Source organism: Ctenopharyngodon idella, chromosome 6 (assembly GCF_019924925.1).
Source record: "Ctenopharyngodon idella isolate HZGC_01 chromosome 6, HZGC01, whole genome shotgun sequence".
Classification (NCBI taxonomy): Eukaryota; Metazoa; Chordata; class Actinopteri; order Cypriniformes; family Xenocyprididae; genus Ctenopharyngodon; species Ctenopharyngodon idella.
In genome coordinates, this window is record NC_067225.1 from 2,460,120 (window position 1) to 2,480,393 (window position 20,274).

The 20,274-nt window shown below is 36.8% G+C and overlaps 1 protein-coding gene across 1 annotated transcript; it reads right to left on the reverse strand.

The window, feature by feature from the left end:
• Positions 1-386: 386 nt before the first annotated feature.
• Positions 387-17,930, reverse strand: txnrd3 (thioredoxin reductase 3). The gene is made up of 16 exons (XM_051896866.1): positions 17,601-17,930; positions 16,585-16,645; positions 14,377-14,486; positions 10,962-11,069; positions 10,510-10,582; positions 10,310-10,429; positions 9,606-9,748; positions 9,008-9,123; positions 7,358-7,583; positions 7,106-7,198; positions 6,390-6,466; positions 4,182-4,338; positions 3,924-4,031; positions 3,714-3,809; positions 2,535-2,669; positions 387-1,577 (listed from the first exon to the last, which is right to left on the reverse strand). Exons 1-16 carry the CDS (start codon positions 17,715-17,717, stop codon positions 1,515-1,517), a joined length of 1,803 nt encoding a protein of 600 aa, XP_051752826.1. The 5' UTR covers positions 17,718-17,930; the 3' UTR covers positions 387-1,514.
• Positions 17,931-20,274: the final 2,344 nt, after the last annotated feature.

Genomic DNA, 20,274 nt, shown 5'->3' on the forward strand with positions numbered 1-20,274 from the left:
ATCCCTGGAAACAAACCACTGTAGATGAAATAATATATACAAGCAAGAGCTGATGTAATAACATGAAATAAAACAAAACGTCTTTATGATATTCTGGTTAATAGATGTGAAAATAAATGTGTATGAGCCCATTGTGTTTGCTTAAAATCAATAAATAAATATGCATTTTACTGCTCTCCCTTTCAAGCAGAACGTACTATGGTTATAGTTATAAGTGTACAATTATACTTTTATAGCTATAACCTTAGTACGTTCTGCTTTAAACATCAAACTGAATGTAGAATGCATAACCACACTGAAAAATTGCACAACTTCTTGAATGTTCATTATAGCACGCATATTAATGCACGTTTTAGATAAATTAGTGTAAACAGACCTATGAGAAATTCAGGTTGTGTACATAGTTTTATTAAAGATCATGAACAGAGCAGAAGAGCAATACTATGGAAATATTGACATTGATCTTTGACTCTTAAACAATCCTTAGAAAGCAGAAGGGAGTGAATAACTTAAGACTGAAGGACATCAAATAATCCAGAAAGCAAATAAACAGCAAACAAATAGACATGCATTTATTTTTGAATGAAACCTCTATACAGATACATGGAATCCAGTGATGTAAATATATATATTTATAAAAATATGAACATACACATTTTATTGATATTTCTAAGTGCTTTAACAGGCATCACAAACCATGAGTTTGCCATTTCATCTTAGTGACACCCGTTACTTTAAATACTTTCACAAGGAAGCATCTACATGCTGCGTTTGGTTTGCGCTTCGATCACATCTCTTAGTTATTCGACCGCTAAATTAGAAAATAAGTGGGAAGTAAAATCCCTCTTACTAGAATCCTGACGTGGAATGTTGACGAGCAACTGATGACAAACCCACTATTAAATATAGAAAAATAGTCTTCTACAACCAAATAAAACAAAAGTATGCAGACCTTGTGAGCCTGAATGCTACAGATCAGTCCAGTCCAGAGTGCGCATGTTAACGTGTTCACCTATTTAAAGTCCAAGTGCAGAAAGACATCAGTCGTAGTCCACCACTGAATGTGGGTTATGGGCTAAAACGTCACAGAGCACCAAGTGCGCATGTATGAAAGAAAAGATAAATCACAGACGCATTTGGTGCATTTCTGACTTGGACAATGATTTTGAGCAGAGTAACCCCGCTGTCTAACAGGCCGTCAATCATCATTCCTCTCCCAATCATTGGTCTCTACTGCAAGTGAAGCCCTGCCCCTGAAGAGCTGTCATGTCTTATTGTTCCGCCCCCACTAGACCCTTCCAGCACACGTGGAAACGACCACATGGTTTGTAAAGGGTGAAAGGGAACGAGACACAAAAGCCTTCTGTAAGCAGTGAAACATCATGATGTTCTACCTCCAGATTCCTAGAAAGAGACTCGAGTGTGTTTAAGCGGAGAGGAGAGGGATAAATCACTAGAATAAACTAGCAGTTTAAACTAGTACTGACAGCCTATTAAACGAGCAGGGTTTAACCTCAGCAGCCCGACTGAGTGATGTCACCGCCAGAGCTTTTGGTGACCTCCATCGTGGTGAATATCTGGAAACAAATGAAGGGAAGGACATGTTATGCTCATGTGCCAAGAACATGAAAAGAGAAATAACATTAAAGGGTCCTATTAAGTTTCTTTCCCCATGTTCATCTTTCTTTAGTGTGTAATGTTACTGTTTGAGCATGGGAAAAAAAAAAAAAAGAAAAAAGAAAAAGAAAAGAGGCAGGGTTAAGTTAGAAGTGTGAAGAAACTTGCGGTTATGGTAAAGGGTGGGACATTTCCAAAACATGCTCTAAAGGCCGATTTATACTTCTGCGTCGAGTGTACGACGTAGCCTGACGTGCACCTCTTCAAAAATGTAGCAACGTGTCAATTCTACAGTCTACGCAAGCGCTGTGATTGGTCTGCTAGAACCCCTCCCTCAGGTCAAAAAATTGCCGCAGAGCAATCGGAGAAGAGCGAGCACTTTTAACTTCCATATGAATGAAAAAACGCTCTGTTTCAGGGGACACATTCAGTCAAACTGCAACAAAAGTCGTTACCTATTTGCTGCTTCTCTGACAACGTACATGACAAGCTGCTTCTTCGGCTTTTGCCTTAATCCTCAACATGACTGCCTCCTAGTTGTCTGCATGCACATCGACACGGACAACGACGCAGAAGTATAAATGAAAACAGACGCATAGCCTACGGCGCAGAGGCTCCGGCGTAGGTCCGACGCAGAAGTATAAATCAGCCTTAAGCGCTGGACCAATCACAACACGACCAATCAGAGCACATTTTGCTTTTCAGAGGGAGGGGCTTCATAGAGACATGAACTAAACAGTGTTACTGACAGACTGGGAAGAGAGGAGCTTGCAACAATTTCAAATATGGGGAAAATAATGTGTTTTTTGAACATTGAAACAAGAAAACCTGTTCTAGTAGATCCCAAAAACAACATGCCCTTTTATAAAGTCTTGATAATAGGTTCCCTTTAAATAGTAGAGTAAAAGGAAACACACCTCGGCACAGGTGGGGTGTATCCCGATGGTGTTGTCCAGCTGATCTTTGGTAATCCCACACTTCATAGCAGCTCCGAAGCCCTGTGTGACCTCTCCAGCATTAGGACCCAGATAGTGAAAGCCAATCACACGGTCCTGCACACACACACACACACACACACACACACACACACACACACACACACACACACACACACACACACAGGAGTTACAGGATCGGGTCTCTTACACTACCGATAGAATGCAATCAAATGCATTTCATTCAAAAAACATTTCTTAATAGAAATCGGTCACTGCTTGTTGGAAACAAGCCTGTAAAAAGGCTTCTTTCCAGAGAATGCACACATTAGTTATTGTAAGTTAATATTGCATTGTTCATTGTTTGTTCACATTGCTAACAGATGAAACTTTTGATTTAAAAATGTATTAGTGAAATACTGAAATTAAAATGCTGTAGAAGCCAGTGTTAATTATAGAAGCTTGTTTCCACCACAGAATAAAAAAAAAAAAAAAAAAAAAAAAAAAAAAAAAAAATAATAATAATAATAGCGTTCTCTTTAATTCACTTTATTCCTTTGCTATTGCCATTAAGTTTCTCTCTCACAATTTGATTTTATAATTATAACTTGCAATTGCGAGATAAACTCAGAATTGTGACTGAAAAAAAAAAAAGTCTGAATTAAAGATAAAGTCGCAATGTGATAAGTCAATTACCTAAAAATTTAGCTGAATGTTTAATAAGGACAGAATTTATTAATATTTTTAGTTAGCATTTATTTTTATATTGAGTTTAAATTTAGTTTTAATTATTTTATTATGTGCTTTTGTCATTTTTTTTTTATTTATCTTTAATGTTTTTTTAAAGTTTTAATAATTTTAGTACTTCAACTCGACCTTATTTCAATTAGTTTCCAAGGCAACATTTGTATATTTTGTTTAAAGTTTTTAATCTAATCTTTGTATTTTATTTATTTCAATTACTGAAAATTTTATTTCTAATAGTTTTAGTTAACAATAACACTGGTAAAAGCACTTCATTGTTAGATTGTCAGCTAAGGTAAATTAAACCTTATTGTAAAAGTGTATAATTGTATAATCTAGTGTATAATCTTGACTTGGAGTCATAGTTTGAAAAAAGCCATCATTTATAGAAGATGCTGACTGTTATGCATGTCTTACGTTGTCAAGTTTATTGCAGATGATCTTGGCATAGCACCTGTTGTTGTCTCGGCCAGGAACAGTGAACTCCAGAGGCCAGAACAGACTGTGATAGACCTGCAGAGACATGCACACATCATTACAGCAATCCCCAGCACTCATTAAAACCGCACTCATCATCAGCACAGATTATTCATATTTCCAGTCTGAGGTCTGCTCGTGAACACACACCTCGATGTTCTCCTGTCCGTAGATCTCCACGGCCTTCTCCTCCGGGTGACCACAGCTGCCGTATTCCATAGGAGTGAAGACAGTGGTGGGAACATTCACGTAATCGCACTGTGACAAACACACAACACAGTGAGGAAAAGGCACCGGATTTTTAAAAGGTTTACATCACAGAAAACAGCTTAAGTTCTCTTTATAAGAAGACTTTAGTCTTCCTGGAAAATCTACTGGAGATGACAGATTGTTATGACTATGCCAGACCTTCAAAGATGATCCAGCGTACAGTCGGCGAGCCAGGAGTTTCCCGGCCTGAATGGCCACAGGCGTGAGCTCCCACTTCCCCTCCAAGATGTCTCCAATGGCATAGATGTGAGGAATGTTGGTCTGCTCCTCATCATTCACTGGAATCTTCCCGTTCCTGGATGGAGAAAATAACCCAATGTTCATATTGACTCAGTCTTGAGGACTAAAGCTCACTGTAATTCAAGACTGTACTGTATGTACATGAACTGCACACATACCTCTTTTCCACCAAGGCAGTTTGAGTGCTGGTTCAGAGCCAGAGCTTACTTTCAAATCAGTTCTTTGTCTTTCGACACCCAAAGCACCAGCTCTGAACCAGGAAAAGTGGTTCATAAGTAGCACCAAAACATTGCTGGTCTAGAAGTAAGAACCGCTTGCGTCAGGGGCTGGGGGCAGGGTTACCGTGGCTGAACAGAAACTTGTGACCTCCATTTTTGAAATAGCAGCTAATCAAGATAATAGCAGCTCGATTGCAATTTCAGTCTACACAAATTACGGCGACCTGCATGAACGTGTTGGATTCACCGTGTTTGGATGCCAATGTAAGTTCGCAAAGCCATGAGGATCAATAGTAACCCAACGTCAGCCATTGTTGATGGAAGGCTTGTTCAAGATGCATCAGAGCTGCGTGGACTGATCGGCGTGTGACATCGGAGTGCCGCGAGAGCGTTTGTAGAGCTTACGACTCCTTGTGCCTTTGGATCGCTCTCGCGGTGCTTTGGTGTCATGCGCCAGATGGTCTGCGCGGCGCGGATGCATCTCGAACAAGCCTGGTCTGTTTGTATTTTGTGCTACCATACTAGCATTGCTGTGAAAGATGACACATATACAGTGACGTAAGACCTGGCTCTGTGGTGGCTCTCTAGCCCATGAAAAGGCAAACCAGTTCTTAGAAGGCTCGTCAGTCGAACCAACTCCGAACCGGCAATAGCACTGGCTCTGAACTAGCATCATGTTGGTGGAAAAGGGGTAACAGTGAAGTATGAAGGAGTCACATTAAAAATCCATTTCACACTTGGTTCTGATGCTTGATCTGCATCGGTTTACTTTTAGTGGAAATGTTAGTCTCATTATCATGAGTAGCATGACTGCAATGAGATGATCATATTTTACAATCATTTTTCCTCAAACTGTATCAAACTTTGGTCACACTTTAGGGTCCAATTCTTACTAATTACTGCTTATTAGTTAAGATAGTTGTTAAGTTTAGGTATTGGTAGGAAAGGGATGTAGAATATGGTCATGCAGAATAAGGCATTAATGTGTGCTTTATAAAGTACTAATAAACAGCCAATATCCTCGTAATATGTATACTATTAAGTAGTTAGATAGTGAGTAAATAGTGAGAACTGAACCCTAAACTAAAGTGTTAACAAAACTTTAGATCCTTGTATCGATATTTTTATTAAATGTCAAAAAACTCAAACTAAAAAGCAGTTTGCCTAAAGGGTAAATAAAACCTTGAGATATTTGCTCTCTGGACAGAAAAAGCATCAGTGAATGCTTCATAATAACATAGCTACATTACATCATTAGTTCCCTTTTGCAATTTAGGAAAATTCAGAACTGAGCAATAAAATGTAACAAATGCACAAGCACAATGACCTTAAAATTGTTAGAAATACAAAATGCACATTACAAAACTGAAATGAGCAGTTCAAATGAAACGAGTTGTAAATCTGTATGTGCTCAGTGAGTCACTCATACAGAGGAACCATAAAAGAGCTATGCATCACTCTCATATGTGTGTGGGTCATATGGAATCATATGACTCCGCTTGAGAACGGATCTAAAACCTCTGTGCTGCACTAATCTAATCTCTCAGATGGACTCAAACCACACACACTTCAGTTTGTATGTGAATTAATATGCATTTTCCCATGCTTTTCAATGGAAATACTTTGCTTAATTCATCCCGCCCATCTACATGCCACAGTGTGTTCTGTAAACACTCTCCATGTCACTGAGGTCAGACGCTGAACACACTTCCAAGTTCCCAGAGGAAATACTGCTGATTCACCATGACACTCCAGATCCAGCCTGCCCTACTCACTCTGGCCCCGCCCGCTCAAATGCTACCGTGACAACAATTACTTTGTTATGGGCTGGGGGAGGGACTACGAGGACAGATGACCAAAATAAGCTATTCAAAAGAAAGAGACATACTTGGCATTGACTTTAACTCCAACTTTGTCCAGACCGATCTTTCCTGTACAGGCGTCACGACCCACTGCGATCAACACCTGAGAGAGACAGACAGAGACAGAGAGAGACACACACACACACACACACACGAAGTTCCACATCAACATTAGCAAACATGAAAGGAATGTGACAATGCTGATTACTACAGAAACAACTGAATCCGCCCTCGGTTACAAAACAACAAAATATTAACAATGAGGCAAAGCATTGTTTACATGCACCAAACTCCACCCACAGGAATTACATCAACACATAACCAGAAGTTCATTTACCTTTAACAGTATTCAGGCCTCACACTCTTAGACAACTATACAGCTCAAATTAAGGTTTATACTGAATAACTGATGCAAATGCTTTAACAAAAATACTTGCTTTTAAACCCTCTGTAACTACAATCTTTTTCCAGCTGCTCATATTTCCCAACCACTTTTAAGCAAATGATGTCATGGGTGTCTACAGGTGCAGTTCACCACATTAACTACCGACATGATCCACTAACATTTGACAATAAAGTGACTATGTTCATTTCAGTGCAGAGAATATAAAATGTTTGAAAAATGTTTGCACTTAAAATAAATAGCACGCCAAAAATAGCAGACAAGATAAAAACAGATGTGCTGTAAAGATATCTGAAGGGAATTCCAGTTTTTGGCCAACAGAAAGGCTCAGACACTCACAGTGTTGTATTCCCCTTCATAGATTTCATCACTCTCGGTTGATTTGGCTGTCACTTTAAGTCGTCCCGGAGTTCCAGCTTCCAGCTCCTCGATCTGTGGAAAAAAGAATCACTGTGATGCTTTATCACCATGATAATGTGTGTAAAGAGGCCATGATTATTATACTCATAAAGAGCATTACATAATCACAGCTGCGATAGATAATGCATCATTTCAGATTTCAGTAATGTTTAACAGCACACATGCACCAACCTTGGTCGGAACAAACTTCCTGAGGAATTTGACCCCATGCATCTCCATGTAATCTCCTGCACGGTTAGCCATGTCCTGGTCGAATCCTCGCAGCAGAATGGAGCGAACCATGACGGTCACGTCCAGCCCCAAACCGGCCAGAAAACCCCCACACTCCAGAGCGACATATGACGCCCCGACAACAAGAGTCTTCCCGGGACAGTAGGGCAATGAAAACAGGTCATCACTGTGAAGAACGAACAAAACTGATTAGGACAAAACATAGATGGATCATCTTTTCTGCCGAAATGTAGACAAAAATTCATAAATACAGTTAAACATCATGAAATCTGCCAAAGAGAAAAGTCAATAAAGTCAAAACCACAAAGGCTTGAGTCTTGCCAAACACCTGCAGTTCACTTCCTCTTCAGATAAAAGATGAATGAACTATTAAGAAATCACAGCCTCGAGTCATAAAAGAGCACACATGCATTCAGGTTAAAGGCTTGCCATTTTGAAAGTGAACATCACTATGCCGGACTGACTACAAATTCCATTTTTTTTTTAATTTTTCTGGATTCAGTTTTTTTTCCCCCCATTTTAATTTTTCTGGATTCCAATTTAATGGTTAAATTAAATGTTAGTTATCAAAAAGCATGTTCATAATTAATTGAAATCATGAAACTTGGAATTTCATAGCAATTTATTAAAAGGTTTATTTATTAAAAAAAAAAAAAAAAAAAAAAAAAAAAAAAAAAAATCCAAATTCTATTTTAATTTAATCAAATTAATAAATTAAAAAGTATGTGTAACCAATTGAGTGTGTATTTTTATATGTACACATATACATATATATATATATATATATATATATATATATATATATATATATATCTCTCTTAACTAATTACATTTTTTAATTATTTTTTTAAACATTAATCTGGGCCTATGAAAGGTTTAATTTTTTCAGAAATATCTAGTTTTTCAGAAACATCTGCATTTTAATTGAAGTATTTATGATTTTATACAATATTATCAAAAACTCTAGTAATCAATTGAAGGCATAAAAAACATTAATTATTTAGTCCTCTTTTTTTGGCAAACAATGCTGAAAACACCACAAGCATAAAAACTTGAGCATGTGTAGCTGACGAAAAGGCATTCAACACAGACTTCATATTTAAAGTCTTTTTTTTTTTTTTTTTACAGTTTAATATTTACAGACACTATACATATCACGATTTGATTAAGTGCACAGTCCTACTTTTGATTTATTCTTCCAAACTTTGCCAAATTCTGTGACATTCCACATTATACAATTTCATTTTTATGACTGAATTCTGCAATTCCATCTGTGTTTTCCGTGCCACAGAAATCATAGACCCCTACATGTACATTGTGCCATTTTTAAAATCAGCAACATGAACCAACATAATAATTTTCCACATTTCTGCCACTCATATCAGAGCTACAGAAGGAAATCCTCCTCTTATTTGACACCATTTAGTGGAAGCTTTCCTTCCCTTGGTGACCGAGAATGAATCAGCTTTAAAATCAATAAATCCTGTAAATAAGTCAGCACAGTTCCTGTAACGACCCTCAGAGGTCCAGCTGCATTTAACTGGCTCTCCAGAGGAAGTTTACCGCTGTGAGCTCAGAGTCTCAGCTTACCTGGTTATGCAGTACTCTTTGTCTCCTGGGACACCCAGGTAACGAGGCCGCTCTCCTGTCGCCAGGACAAACCTAGCTGCGGTGTAAAACGTCTCTTTACCACGCTTGTTTGTGGCCTGTTGAGAAGATTCCAAAAAAAAAAAAAAAAAAAAAAAAAAAAAGAGGTAAGCTTTAGGCATACTGTAACTGTGATTTGAACTGCTATATGCAGCTTTTAGCATCTCTCATAATACTGGCATTTAAAAGCTAAAAGAAAAGTCTTTAACAAACACAGCAACATCAGCTTGCCAATGTCATTAGGGCACATTTTCCTCATGATCTGCTGTCAAAAGTAGGAATGAATTACCCTTTACACAAGTTCTCTCTAAAAGAACCTCTTCTTTCAGTCCACTAAAAGTAAATTAAGTGAAAAAGAATCCAGTTCTCTTTGCATTCACATTGCACCTGGACCTGTAGTGGAGTCAGCTCTCTTTTTGGTCCACTTCAGCTGTGACTGTTAGCTCAGTCCAGGAAAACGGCTTTGCATTTACAATGCATTTTGTAGTGAATACAGTAAAAGCTTCAGCACAATTGGCTAGCTGGATCTGAACACACTTACCTTGATCTTGTGCGGCTCCACAAACTCAGCGTAGGCGTTGACATAATTGACGTTTTTGTCTCGTAGGGAAACTCTGTAGCCCCAGTTCAATGAACCGATGTAGTTATTCACTGCAGTCCTCATCGTCTCCCAGTTGTGTGTCACTTTAATAAGAAGACAATATTTGATGAGAAAGTGAACCAGAACAGAAAAACAACAACAAAAAAAAAAACTAATCAAGAGCAAAAGGGGACATGCTTGAGCAAAAACAGTAGAAAAACTTTACAACACATTGAATGTTGTAATTATCACTTGCTCTGTGTATTAGGAAGTTTTCTGGGGTTAAATCACCCATTTACAATTCTTTCATTAAAGATATAACTGGACCCTCATAATAGTCTTTCAAACCATTTCACAAGGTTGCAGTCACTTAAAATGAATAATCTACTAAAACGGAAATCTACTAAAGAGGAAATCAATTTGGAACTGAAATGTCTTCAGAGCAGAAAACACGAAATTGCATCACAACTTTAACCACTCATGGAAAACTAATACATGAAGAACTTGTGTTTCTTCGTACAATATCAAACAGGCACTTTTTAAAAATAATTTCTATCTGCAATGCATTTGCAATTCTTATCTGCAATCCAGATCATAGAACCAGCGTATCATGTACCACCATGTACAGCTTTATATTCCCAGCCATGTGGAATGTTATGACTGACCTTGATCACTGAATTCCCAGCCAAACTTGCGTGCATCCTCCATGGCTGTGCTCAGCAGGGCCGTCTGATGCATCAGTTTCTTAGGAATACAGCCCACATTCACACATGTGCCACCCAGACCTGGAGAGAAACCTTGTATTATCATCCAATAATAAGTGATTCTTATTATAAACTTCCATGTTTGATTCCAGGAGTCTTACCCCAGGTTGTGCCCTTTGGTGTGGGAACAACATAATCTAGAACCATGACCTTCTTGCCAAAGGCAGCTGCTTCCTGTTTGGGCAGGAAGGGAACGTGTTAAAATCAAAATCATGTGCAAAACATGTATTTATTTATTTATTTATTTATTTATTATTATATATATATATATATATATATATATATATATATATATATTTTTTTTTTTAAATTATCGTCATTGTACAAGTACAATGAAATTTAGAGTGCCAGCTCTCAGAAGCAAGAAACATTTACCCATAAAATATGAACATACACATTAAATTACATAAAAGCCCCTGAAGGAATATTGAACAATGTATTAAAAAAAAAAAAAAAAAAAGTCCCGACTGACCTGAATTTACTCTACACACACATACAGTATTTAAACAGCATCATAGATAAAGGATCTTTCTGCCTGTGAAATTTAACTCACCTTTGAACATGCCAGACCGCCAGAACCACCACCGATGACGATGAGATCATAGTCGTACACCTCACTCTCTTCACCCAACAGCTTCTGCAAGATGCCATCTTTGTGTGCCTGTTACCAAGACAACCAACCAATCATTAGGAGCATAAAAACGATGCTGATAAGAGCCATTGTGAAGAGGCACTTGTGCATTATTTAGCTCTATTACCAAAGGTCTTTCCCACAGAGCTGCTTTACACAATTGTGAAAGGGCTTTTATAGACAGCTGACAGATCTACAGACAGATACATTAGTGATAGAAACAGGCGCTGATGATCAGACATTTCATATGTAGATGCCAAGAGCAGTCCTCTGATGTGGTAACCAACATATAACCAACAGTTAATAGTACAAAACTAGGGCTGTGCCAGTCAACTTGACCGTAGTGGTATAAAACAGCCACAGTCACAGCCCTATACAAAACCATCAAAGTCCTCAAAAAAAAAAAATTCTCCAAAACAAAGTTTCACAAAATGGCTTGTGTGTGTCCTGGTTACAGAATGGTGCGCTTCAATGCAATTAGAGCAAATGGACTTAAGGATGCTTCCAACATGCTAAAATTTTCTCAATTTTAAGAATGAATTTAATAGCTACCAAGTTAGCTATCCAGATGGCTAAAGGCCTATTGGGAACAAACTCTAAATGAAAATCACAACTGCAAAAGTAACTTGTGGCCTGTTGCATGAAGCTAGTTGAACAAACTGAGTTTCAGAGTAGGTTTGGAGTTGACAAATCCAGATAAATCCAACCTGGTTTAGATCAGGATCAACTGTTGCACAACGCTCGGTATAAACTTTCTCTGTCAACTCAGGTTTAATCCAGAGTTTGCAAAGCGCATGCACACGGCCAATCACACAGAACAAGGAGAACGTCAGTTTGATTCACTTCTTGCGAGAGAGCCGCGCAATTCATGTCTCTTCCAAAGACTAAGAGATCATTATGAAAAATATGAAATTAAACTCATTTACAAAGCAGGAATAAACACTGCTGCATTGAATGTTTGAGAAGGCAGCTGAAAGAAAATATAGACCAAATTATTAATATAGTTTCACAAAGAACTCAAGAATACATGTAAGCTTAATCTGTTTAAAAACTTTATATATTATGCATGTATTATATATTTTTTTAATTTAAAAGCAAAGTTTAATATTGTCAATTAACATAATAAGCCTATGAATATGTCATGAATTATTCATAATTTTAATTTATTTAATATAAATATTCTGAATAATTAACAGCACATGTTGAGCAATTTTGTCTCTAAAATGTTTTCACTATAAACTGATTTCATTTGGAGCGAGAGATACAGGGGGAGTGGCTTTATTGCATCAGATACGTGTCACTTTACTCACAGCTGATTGGTCGAGTTTGGGTTTGCGATCTCCAACTCAGAATAAAACCTGCTCTGGAGCAGGTTAGCCGTGAAGCGTAAGTTACCATAGCAATGAACCCTGCTAAAAACCAAACCACCTTCATAAGCCCGAAAAACCAGAGTTTGCGCAAACTAATCTTGAACTTACCTGGGTAGCAACTGAAACCGGCTTTGTGCAACAGGCCACCGATGAGTCTGAGAGGGCTTTCACACTGGCAGTTTAGTTCGAAACGGGGCACGGCTCGGGCACACACTTGTTCAGGAAGTAAAGTAACCTGCGCATGCTTTTTCGCCTATTATAATATATTTACTTCAACAAAACATGTAAAAGACAATAGTGTTGATGATTTACCTTGGATTCGAGCAGGAGTGAGCCTACAGTGTATATGCACTTTGCGAGTGCAATCAGAGCAGGAAATTAATGGCAATCAGCAGTCTCCTCAAAATAGGCTGCTTGCAAGCAACGGAAAACCGTCTACATGTGGCGCACATACAGTAAACAAGTGTCATTTACTCTGCTGCACATAATAGCACCAAATTAATAAAAAACAATTTATTGACCCGCGTTGTTTTCTAACATGCGCCGTGCACATCTGTGATGACGCAAGATGAACGCAAACACACCAGGGTTCGATCAAATCAATTTGAGTGTGAAACCAGACCAACGCTGCGGGGGGCACCGGGAACAATCGCGCACAGGAACGGACCGTGGCAAATAAGCCCAGTTTTTGTTTTCCACTAATTTTATATTTTATTTTTTGAAGCAATTTAGTTGGAAAAATACTTGACTACTTGTTATTTAAATCGCCAGCTAGATATTGTTATAATATTGATAAATAATATTGGGAGATCTATGGAAATTCCAAGCCTAATAATAACAGTGGTTGCATAATTTGATGATTAAGAAGTTTGTTCCAGAGTGAAACCAACACATTTTAGAATGAAACTTAAAGTCCTGCCCTGAATCAATGACAGCAATTTTGTCATTTAAAATGGAGGGGAGAGAAAAAAAAAAAAAAAAACCTTCTAGCAGACATGTGAAATGGACAATTTAACAACTACCTTTTAATTAACTATAATTATTCTTTAATCTTTTTCTATAACTAAAATGAAAGGGTGTGTGTGGGTGAGGCTTCAGAAAGTCCACTAGCTCAATTACTAATGACCATCACCTGACCCATGACAGAGAAGTCAAGCAAAAAACCAGCGTACTCCATACTTTTAGTACTTGAGAGAGAATAAAAGTTAGTTGTGTATTTATTTTTTTATATATATATATATATATATATATATATATATATATATATATATATAAATATATATAATTTCATTCTGCTGTATATATAATACAAATCTGTATATCTTCTGTTCCAGATGTATACCACATTAGTATTATTATTTTCTTAGTTTACTTATTTAAATGTTCTTTCTGTTCTCATGTCATATGTATGTGTGTACCAAGAGCTCCTGTAGAAAACCACAACCAATTCCTTGTGTGTTTGTGCACACCTGGCGAATAAAGCGCATTCTGATTCTGATACTATACACTGCACTGGAACAGTGTTGGAACAGTATGCAAGAATTTATACTTTTTAGCTAATTTAGTAGGTCACATGGGTATTCATCATTCAATAAACTTAGTAAGGTTCACCTGAAAGATAAATATCTGAAAGATATTTAAAGTGAAAAAACTAAATATAAAATTTGAGGAAATGTCATTTTTATGTCCGTAAATTAAAAGGGGTAAATTCTGTCCCTAATATCTACAAACTAATTCCATTGGTGAACAGACATTCATAAATATTTCTGCATCTGTGCAGTGTTTCAGAGCAAACTAATCAAACTATGGTTGGTCGCTTCACATGTCAATCAGATGTTCCTTTTTGTCTACATGGACTAATTAAAAAAAATACGCAGACATTCTGAAAACAGTCAAAAGCCTGGCCAGCAACACAAAGTAAGAATCACTGTCGTACACATGCAGAGATCAGACAGAAGAATCAGTACCTTCATAGTGTTGTCACAGCCTCCGATGTGTTTCTTGTTGATGAAGACGTTGGGGACTGTTTTCTGCCCGGTCATCTCATGCAGTAAGTCCTGGTAGTTGGTTCCATCCTCTAAAACACATCAGATGTGATCAGTCAGGATATCGCCACTCATGTTTCACATCTAAACCACATGGGCGGCCCTCCAAGATTGATAATCTAATCGGGTTCAATTCTGGCACAGCACGCCTGCTTCTGAAACTAATGTTTGGCTCCAAGCGCACAGAGGGAAAAAAGCAGCAGCTAATCAGGTTTAAAGCCATTCAGCAGAGAATCCATTATCAGGGTGATGCTACTAACATAAGAACAGCTGTGCATGTACAGCGAGATAAAGGGAAGCATGAGACTCTCATGATGAGATATCAATGAGACATGGTGGGGTGCAGTTAAGTGAATGAAACAAGAAAGGGAAGAGAAGTTTGTAACACTGCAGTTGGAATGACTCAGCAGGTCATCTGTCACAGCCAACACTGCTCTGAACACTTAAACATTAACTTCAGAGGTTCAGCATCAGCACAATGTTCAGAGAACACATGCACAAGTATTTAAGCACATCTGTCAATGGGTCGAGTCATCGAGGTAGTAAAACTTTGTAACATTAAACGTGGACATTAAAGAATCGCAGCATGCAGAAAACATGAATATTCGGTAATCTTGCATATCAGGAAGAACTTCAGGTAAAAATGTTATGCAATTCCATGTTTATCAAAACAAAGTAAACATTGTTTTAAATATATTGTGAACAAAGAGTATACTGTAATCTCAGAACTGGCATCTGCAGACAGCAGCCATTACTGAAAAATATTCTGACTTAAACTGTTAATTTGGCCCAATTGTTGAAGTTGAATAGCCCTGATAAACAAATAAATACAGAGTAGGGTGCAGAAATGCATTTCACACATTGTGAAATAAACACGGTTCTTTTTGTAGTAACTTTTTCTTAATTTTTAGTTTCATGTTTAAAAAAAACAACATTGTTTTAAATGCCACGCCAGCTTCTTTGGTTATTTTGATGGCGAAAACCATAATTTAGGGCTGCCCCAGACTATTTTTCTAGACGACTATTAGTTGACTAATAGCTTAAATGAGCGACTAGTCGCACATTTATATTCATTTAATTACTTAAATATATACTGAGGAGAATACTAAAACATAATGAGCGTTTAATATATACAGTATAGGCATAATATAGCCTATTCTACACTCTAGCAACACAAAGCTTGCCGCACAGCATGGGAAAAAGTAATAATTATGAATGTGTCAGAAAAAAAAAAAAAAAAAAAAGCAAGGAGACATTTATTACTTATTAATAAACTAGTGTTTTCTGAGTTAGTGTTGGCTGCAAAGATGAAGTTAACAATGCTGCCTCGCCATCTCCGCAGTAACGTGTGGAGAAAGGCAACTTTCATAAGGATTGCATAAGTGGACAGTTTTTTTTATTTCCGATTTGAATTGGTTCATCTAGAAGTAGACATTTCTAGCTTTCTATAGATATATTTCTTATGTCTGTGAGGCAAGTAGCCTATAAACTGAGTTTCGATTCATTTTTATGACAGGCTCCAGTTCACAGAGACCGAGACGGCAGAAAGCGCATCCTGTTTGTTTTCTTTACTTTACAAAGGCACAACTTTTCTTGTTATTGTGAGTTTACACAAATAAAAGTATATAAAATAAGCCATATTTGAAGTCGATGGACGATAGGTGAATATTTGGATTACCTGCCCGACACACTGCAATTACCACATGGACCCGTCGTTAACGATCTGTCCCTCACAAGCTTTGTGACTTCACCACAAGTTTTTTTCTTCTTTTTCTGTGATTAACCGACTAATACAACCGACCTTTTGGTCGACTAAGCCTCTTCTAGTCGACTAATAATTAGTCGAATATTAAAGGGCAACCCTACTTGAGTTATTACAATTTAGAATAGAAAATAAAGATATTCAAGACCCATCTTTCTTAAAAATTAAATAAAATATGTTTGACAGACAATGAGCTCTGACATGATGTACATATGGTAATAATCTGCCATTAGTTCATAGACTGAAGAAGAATAGAAAAGGCAGTAACTGGCACAGGCTGGCACTTCCTCCATGCATTTCCTTTCAGGAATTATAAAAGTCATTTGATTACTGATATGCAAAATGATCCATAGTGATTGTTCTCTTACCCATCAAGTCCAGCTCTATGGTATTACACTTGACATTCAGCTCTTTAAACAGTTCCTTCACCTGAAGTTACAAAAAGCCTACGTGTTAGTTGTTCAACAAGACTCACGATTCAAACTTGACAACATTTAGCAACATGAAATCTCAGGTCATCAGTGAAATACTTTTATGTTATGTACAAAAATACAAATGTTATGAGTAAAAATGGTAAAAAAATAAAATAAAAAAACAACTTATCTATAACTACTTTGTACCCTAATCATTCACAACCTGCAGGTTTAATTGTGGTTCCACAAGTAGTTCATTCTGTTAAAAATATTTAATTGTGAATGTTAGTTTCCACCCATTTTATTACTTTTGACACCTTTTAATGTTAACTTAAAGCGACAGAGCATAGATTTAACCCTTTAAGAGCTCCATTTCTTGAAGAATGCTTTCTTATTAGAGCTCAGACCTTTAAATATATTTTTTTTTATTCAAACGGACTTATGTCTATAAGAAAACAAAAACGAATAGTTATCTATATTTCTCACTGTACATTATAAATGCTGTGATTCCTAAAAACACTATGAACTTGACATTGACATTTCTTACCATATGAATTTGCGAGATATTTTTGAGCAAATTTCCCCATAAACTATAACTAGTTTAGAAGAAACATGTAAACAGAATAATAATAACAACTTAGTCAAAGTTGCGTTATCAAATGACTTTACAACAAAGACAAAACACAGCAGAATAAAACAGAACACATACAAAATTAAGAAATAATCTTAAGAAAAAAAAATTAGTGAAAGTGAAAATTATAATCAAAATCAAAAAAGCTATCCCAAAATAAAAATTTTTGAGACCACAGACATACAATTAAAGCACATAATCATAGGGACTTTCCAATGACTGACTTAATTTAAATAAACATACGATATTTATCTTTTTTTTTTTTCTCACAAACCTTTTTACATGACAGGGCAGTTTGAGAAGCTATGAAGTAAGTTTATTAGGACTGATCTTCACTCACCTTGACGCAGTAAGGACAGAAGCTCTTACTGAACACCAGCACTTGATTGGAATCGATCAGCTCCTTGATTTTCAATCGGATCTGCTCGCGACCCGCGTCATTCTCGATGGGCGGCATGATGATCAATAATCGGTCACGGATCGATATTCCGAGCTCTTCTGCTTCCTGAGTCGAAGATTATGATTAAAGTGAAGCTTAACCTCAAAACAAACACATCATGATCATGATGTGACATTAACTAACACGATAAATAAGGTTAAAATCACTCCAGTCATTATTGCAAGTTCATCTCGCGCCGCCGCCGAATGACGCTCCACCGCGCGCGCGCCTCTTACATAAGACCCCGCGAGTCTGACCCTCACGCGCCTGAGTCAAAATCAACCCACATCTTCTTCACTTGCTAAGATCCACAATTTATAAAGTAAAATAAACGCGGAAAGGCTATTACAGAAAACTGATTTTAATGTGAATCTCTGTAGACCTCTAATTCTGAATAAATACATCGATAATTTATGGAAATATAATGTATTATGATTTACTATTATTAATATTATTTAATAAAGACAAACCTGTAAAAACAATCAGGCCGTATTTGTAGACGCCTCATAATGTTTGATACAGGCACATTGCGCCACCTGGTGGCTGGAAGCGACCAGCGCGACCTGTGCAGAGATCTGCAACTAATTTACAATTGGATTTGCATAAAATTCACTACTTAAAACTAAACAAATTATTTAATAGACGCTTTGTTTGACTTTGTAGTAGTTTGCGTTATTGGTGTTAAGTTGCGTTATGTTGTATTTCTAGTATAGTATGTCAACTAACCATAAGATGGCGCCAGTGCTATATATTTCTTCTATTGTAACTTCTACTTGAACTTTTGTTAAAGATCAATATTTTTGTGTACGAGCAGTCAAAATCAGATCACACTTATTTATTCTTAAATATTACTATTTACTAAAGTAAAAAAGAAAATACTAAAGTAAAAAAGTAAAGTAAATAAATAAATAAAACTGCACAAATGGAAGTAATATGTAGCCTATGACCAGAAATATGAAACAAATTACACTTGAGCTTCTTTTTGAGAGAGAGATAGAGAGAGAGAGAGAGAGAGAGAGAGAGAGAGAGAGAGAGAGAGAGAGAGAGAGAGAGAGAAATCAATAATCTCTTTTGCTTTGTTGAAGTTCACTTAAATACATGAATCTTCTGCCTAAAGAAAGGCCGCTGAACGGATGAATGATCAGTGATTTGACCGAGTTCTGAGGTTGTAAACGATGGTTTTAAAGTGTGTGTTAAAGCAGATAAGCATGTCAAGCTGGTCTCTCAGAGAACTTCATCAGCACTGTTATCATCTCACAACTGAAGACTTTGAGTTCACTGTCAGATCAGATCAACTGGGTTAATATTGAACGCCGTACCCTCTTTTGTTCACAACACACTACAGATTCAAAGAGAGGACGAACTATTCTTTGGCAAACAATGACTCAATCTTACTGAATCATCAAATGTGTTCTGGTTCATTGTGGAAAATCTGTATCTATTATACTGTATATCTAATTAGTTTTAGAAACTTTGCAAGCAATAAATCTACAGAGTGTTGGAAAAAGAAATGTCAGTTATTCATTATAATTTGCTTTCACGAATCTGATTTTAAATATTTCTACAACAGAGAAACATAAGCTGAAATGGGTTACTTTGGTGTCAAAATTCTGCTCATTTGAGAATCTAAAATCTAAATTTGCATTTCAGTTTCTGCATATTTAATATAATACTTTATGATACAAATGTTTATCTTTTGTTTCCTGACTTGCTACAAATTCTGGCATCAAATGAAAAATGTGTGACATATACATGTTGACATATATGAAGAAACCCAGATAAACATGTGCACCTCCTTCATTCACTCCTTCCCTAAATTGATCTCCTGATGTCCATTGAGGAATCTTCTGCATTTGTTACCATGGTGACCCATTCTAATAACAAGAGGAAACAGATATGACAGCGTGTACCTCATCAGCCGCTCCTCTAATCACACATCTGTCTTTAGTTCCTGTTCACACCTCTTCTCTAATTCTCCTCCATTTGAGTTTCTCAGATGGAGACAAATATTATCAGCAGCGACTAAACACACACAGATGCTGCAGAAGACTGATGCTGTTATTCATCTACGTCTTTTTATGTAACACACACACACACACAGGTTTGTTTAGCTATCAAAGTGAGGACATTCCATAGGCGTAGTGGTTTTTATACTGTACAAAACTGTACATTCTATCCCCCTACACTACCCCTACCCCTAAACCTACCCATCACAGAAAACATTCTGCATTTTTACATTTTTAATAAAACATTGTTTAGTATGTTTTTAAAGCTATTTTAAATATGAGGACTCATGAAATTTCTTGTTTACGTTGTAATACCAGTGTAATACCCATGTCATTATACAAATTTGTGTCCCCATAAATCACACACACACACACACACACACACACACACACACACACACACACACACACACACACACCTTGAAACACTTTTATTTTGTTTATTTTATCAATATTATGACATTATATTGTCAATCATTCCCCTAAAACCAACTCAATACTTCATGTAGATTCAAATACATAACTTCAATTTAAAATATACAAGAAATATAAATATGTACCTGAAAGAA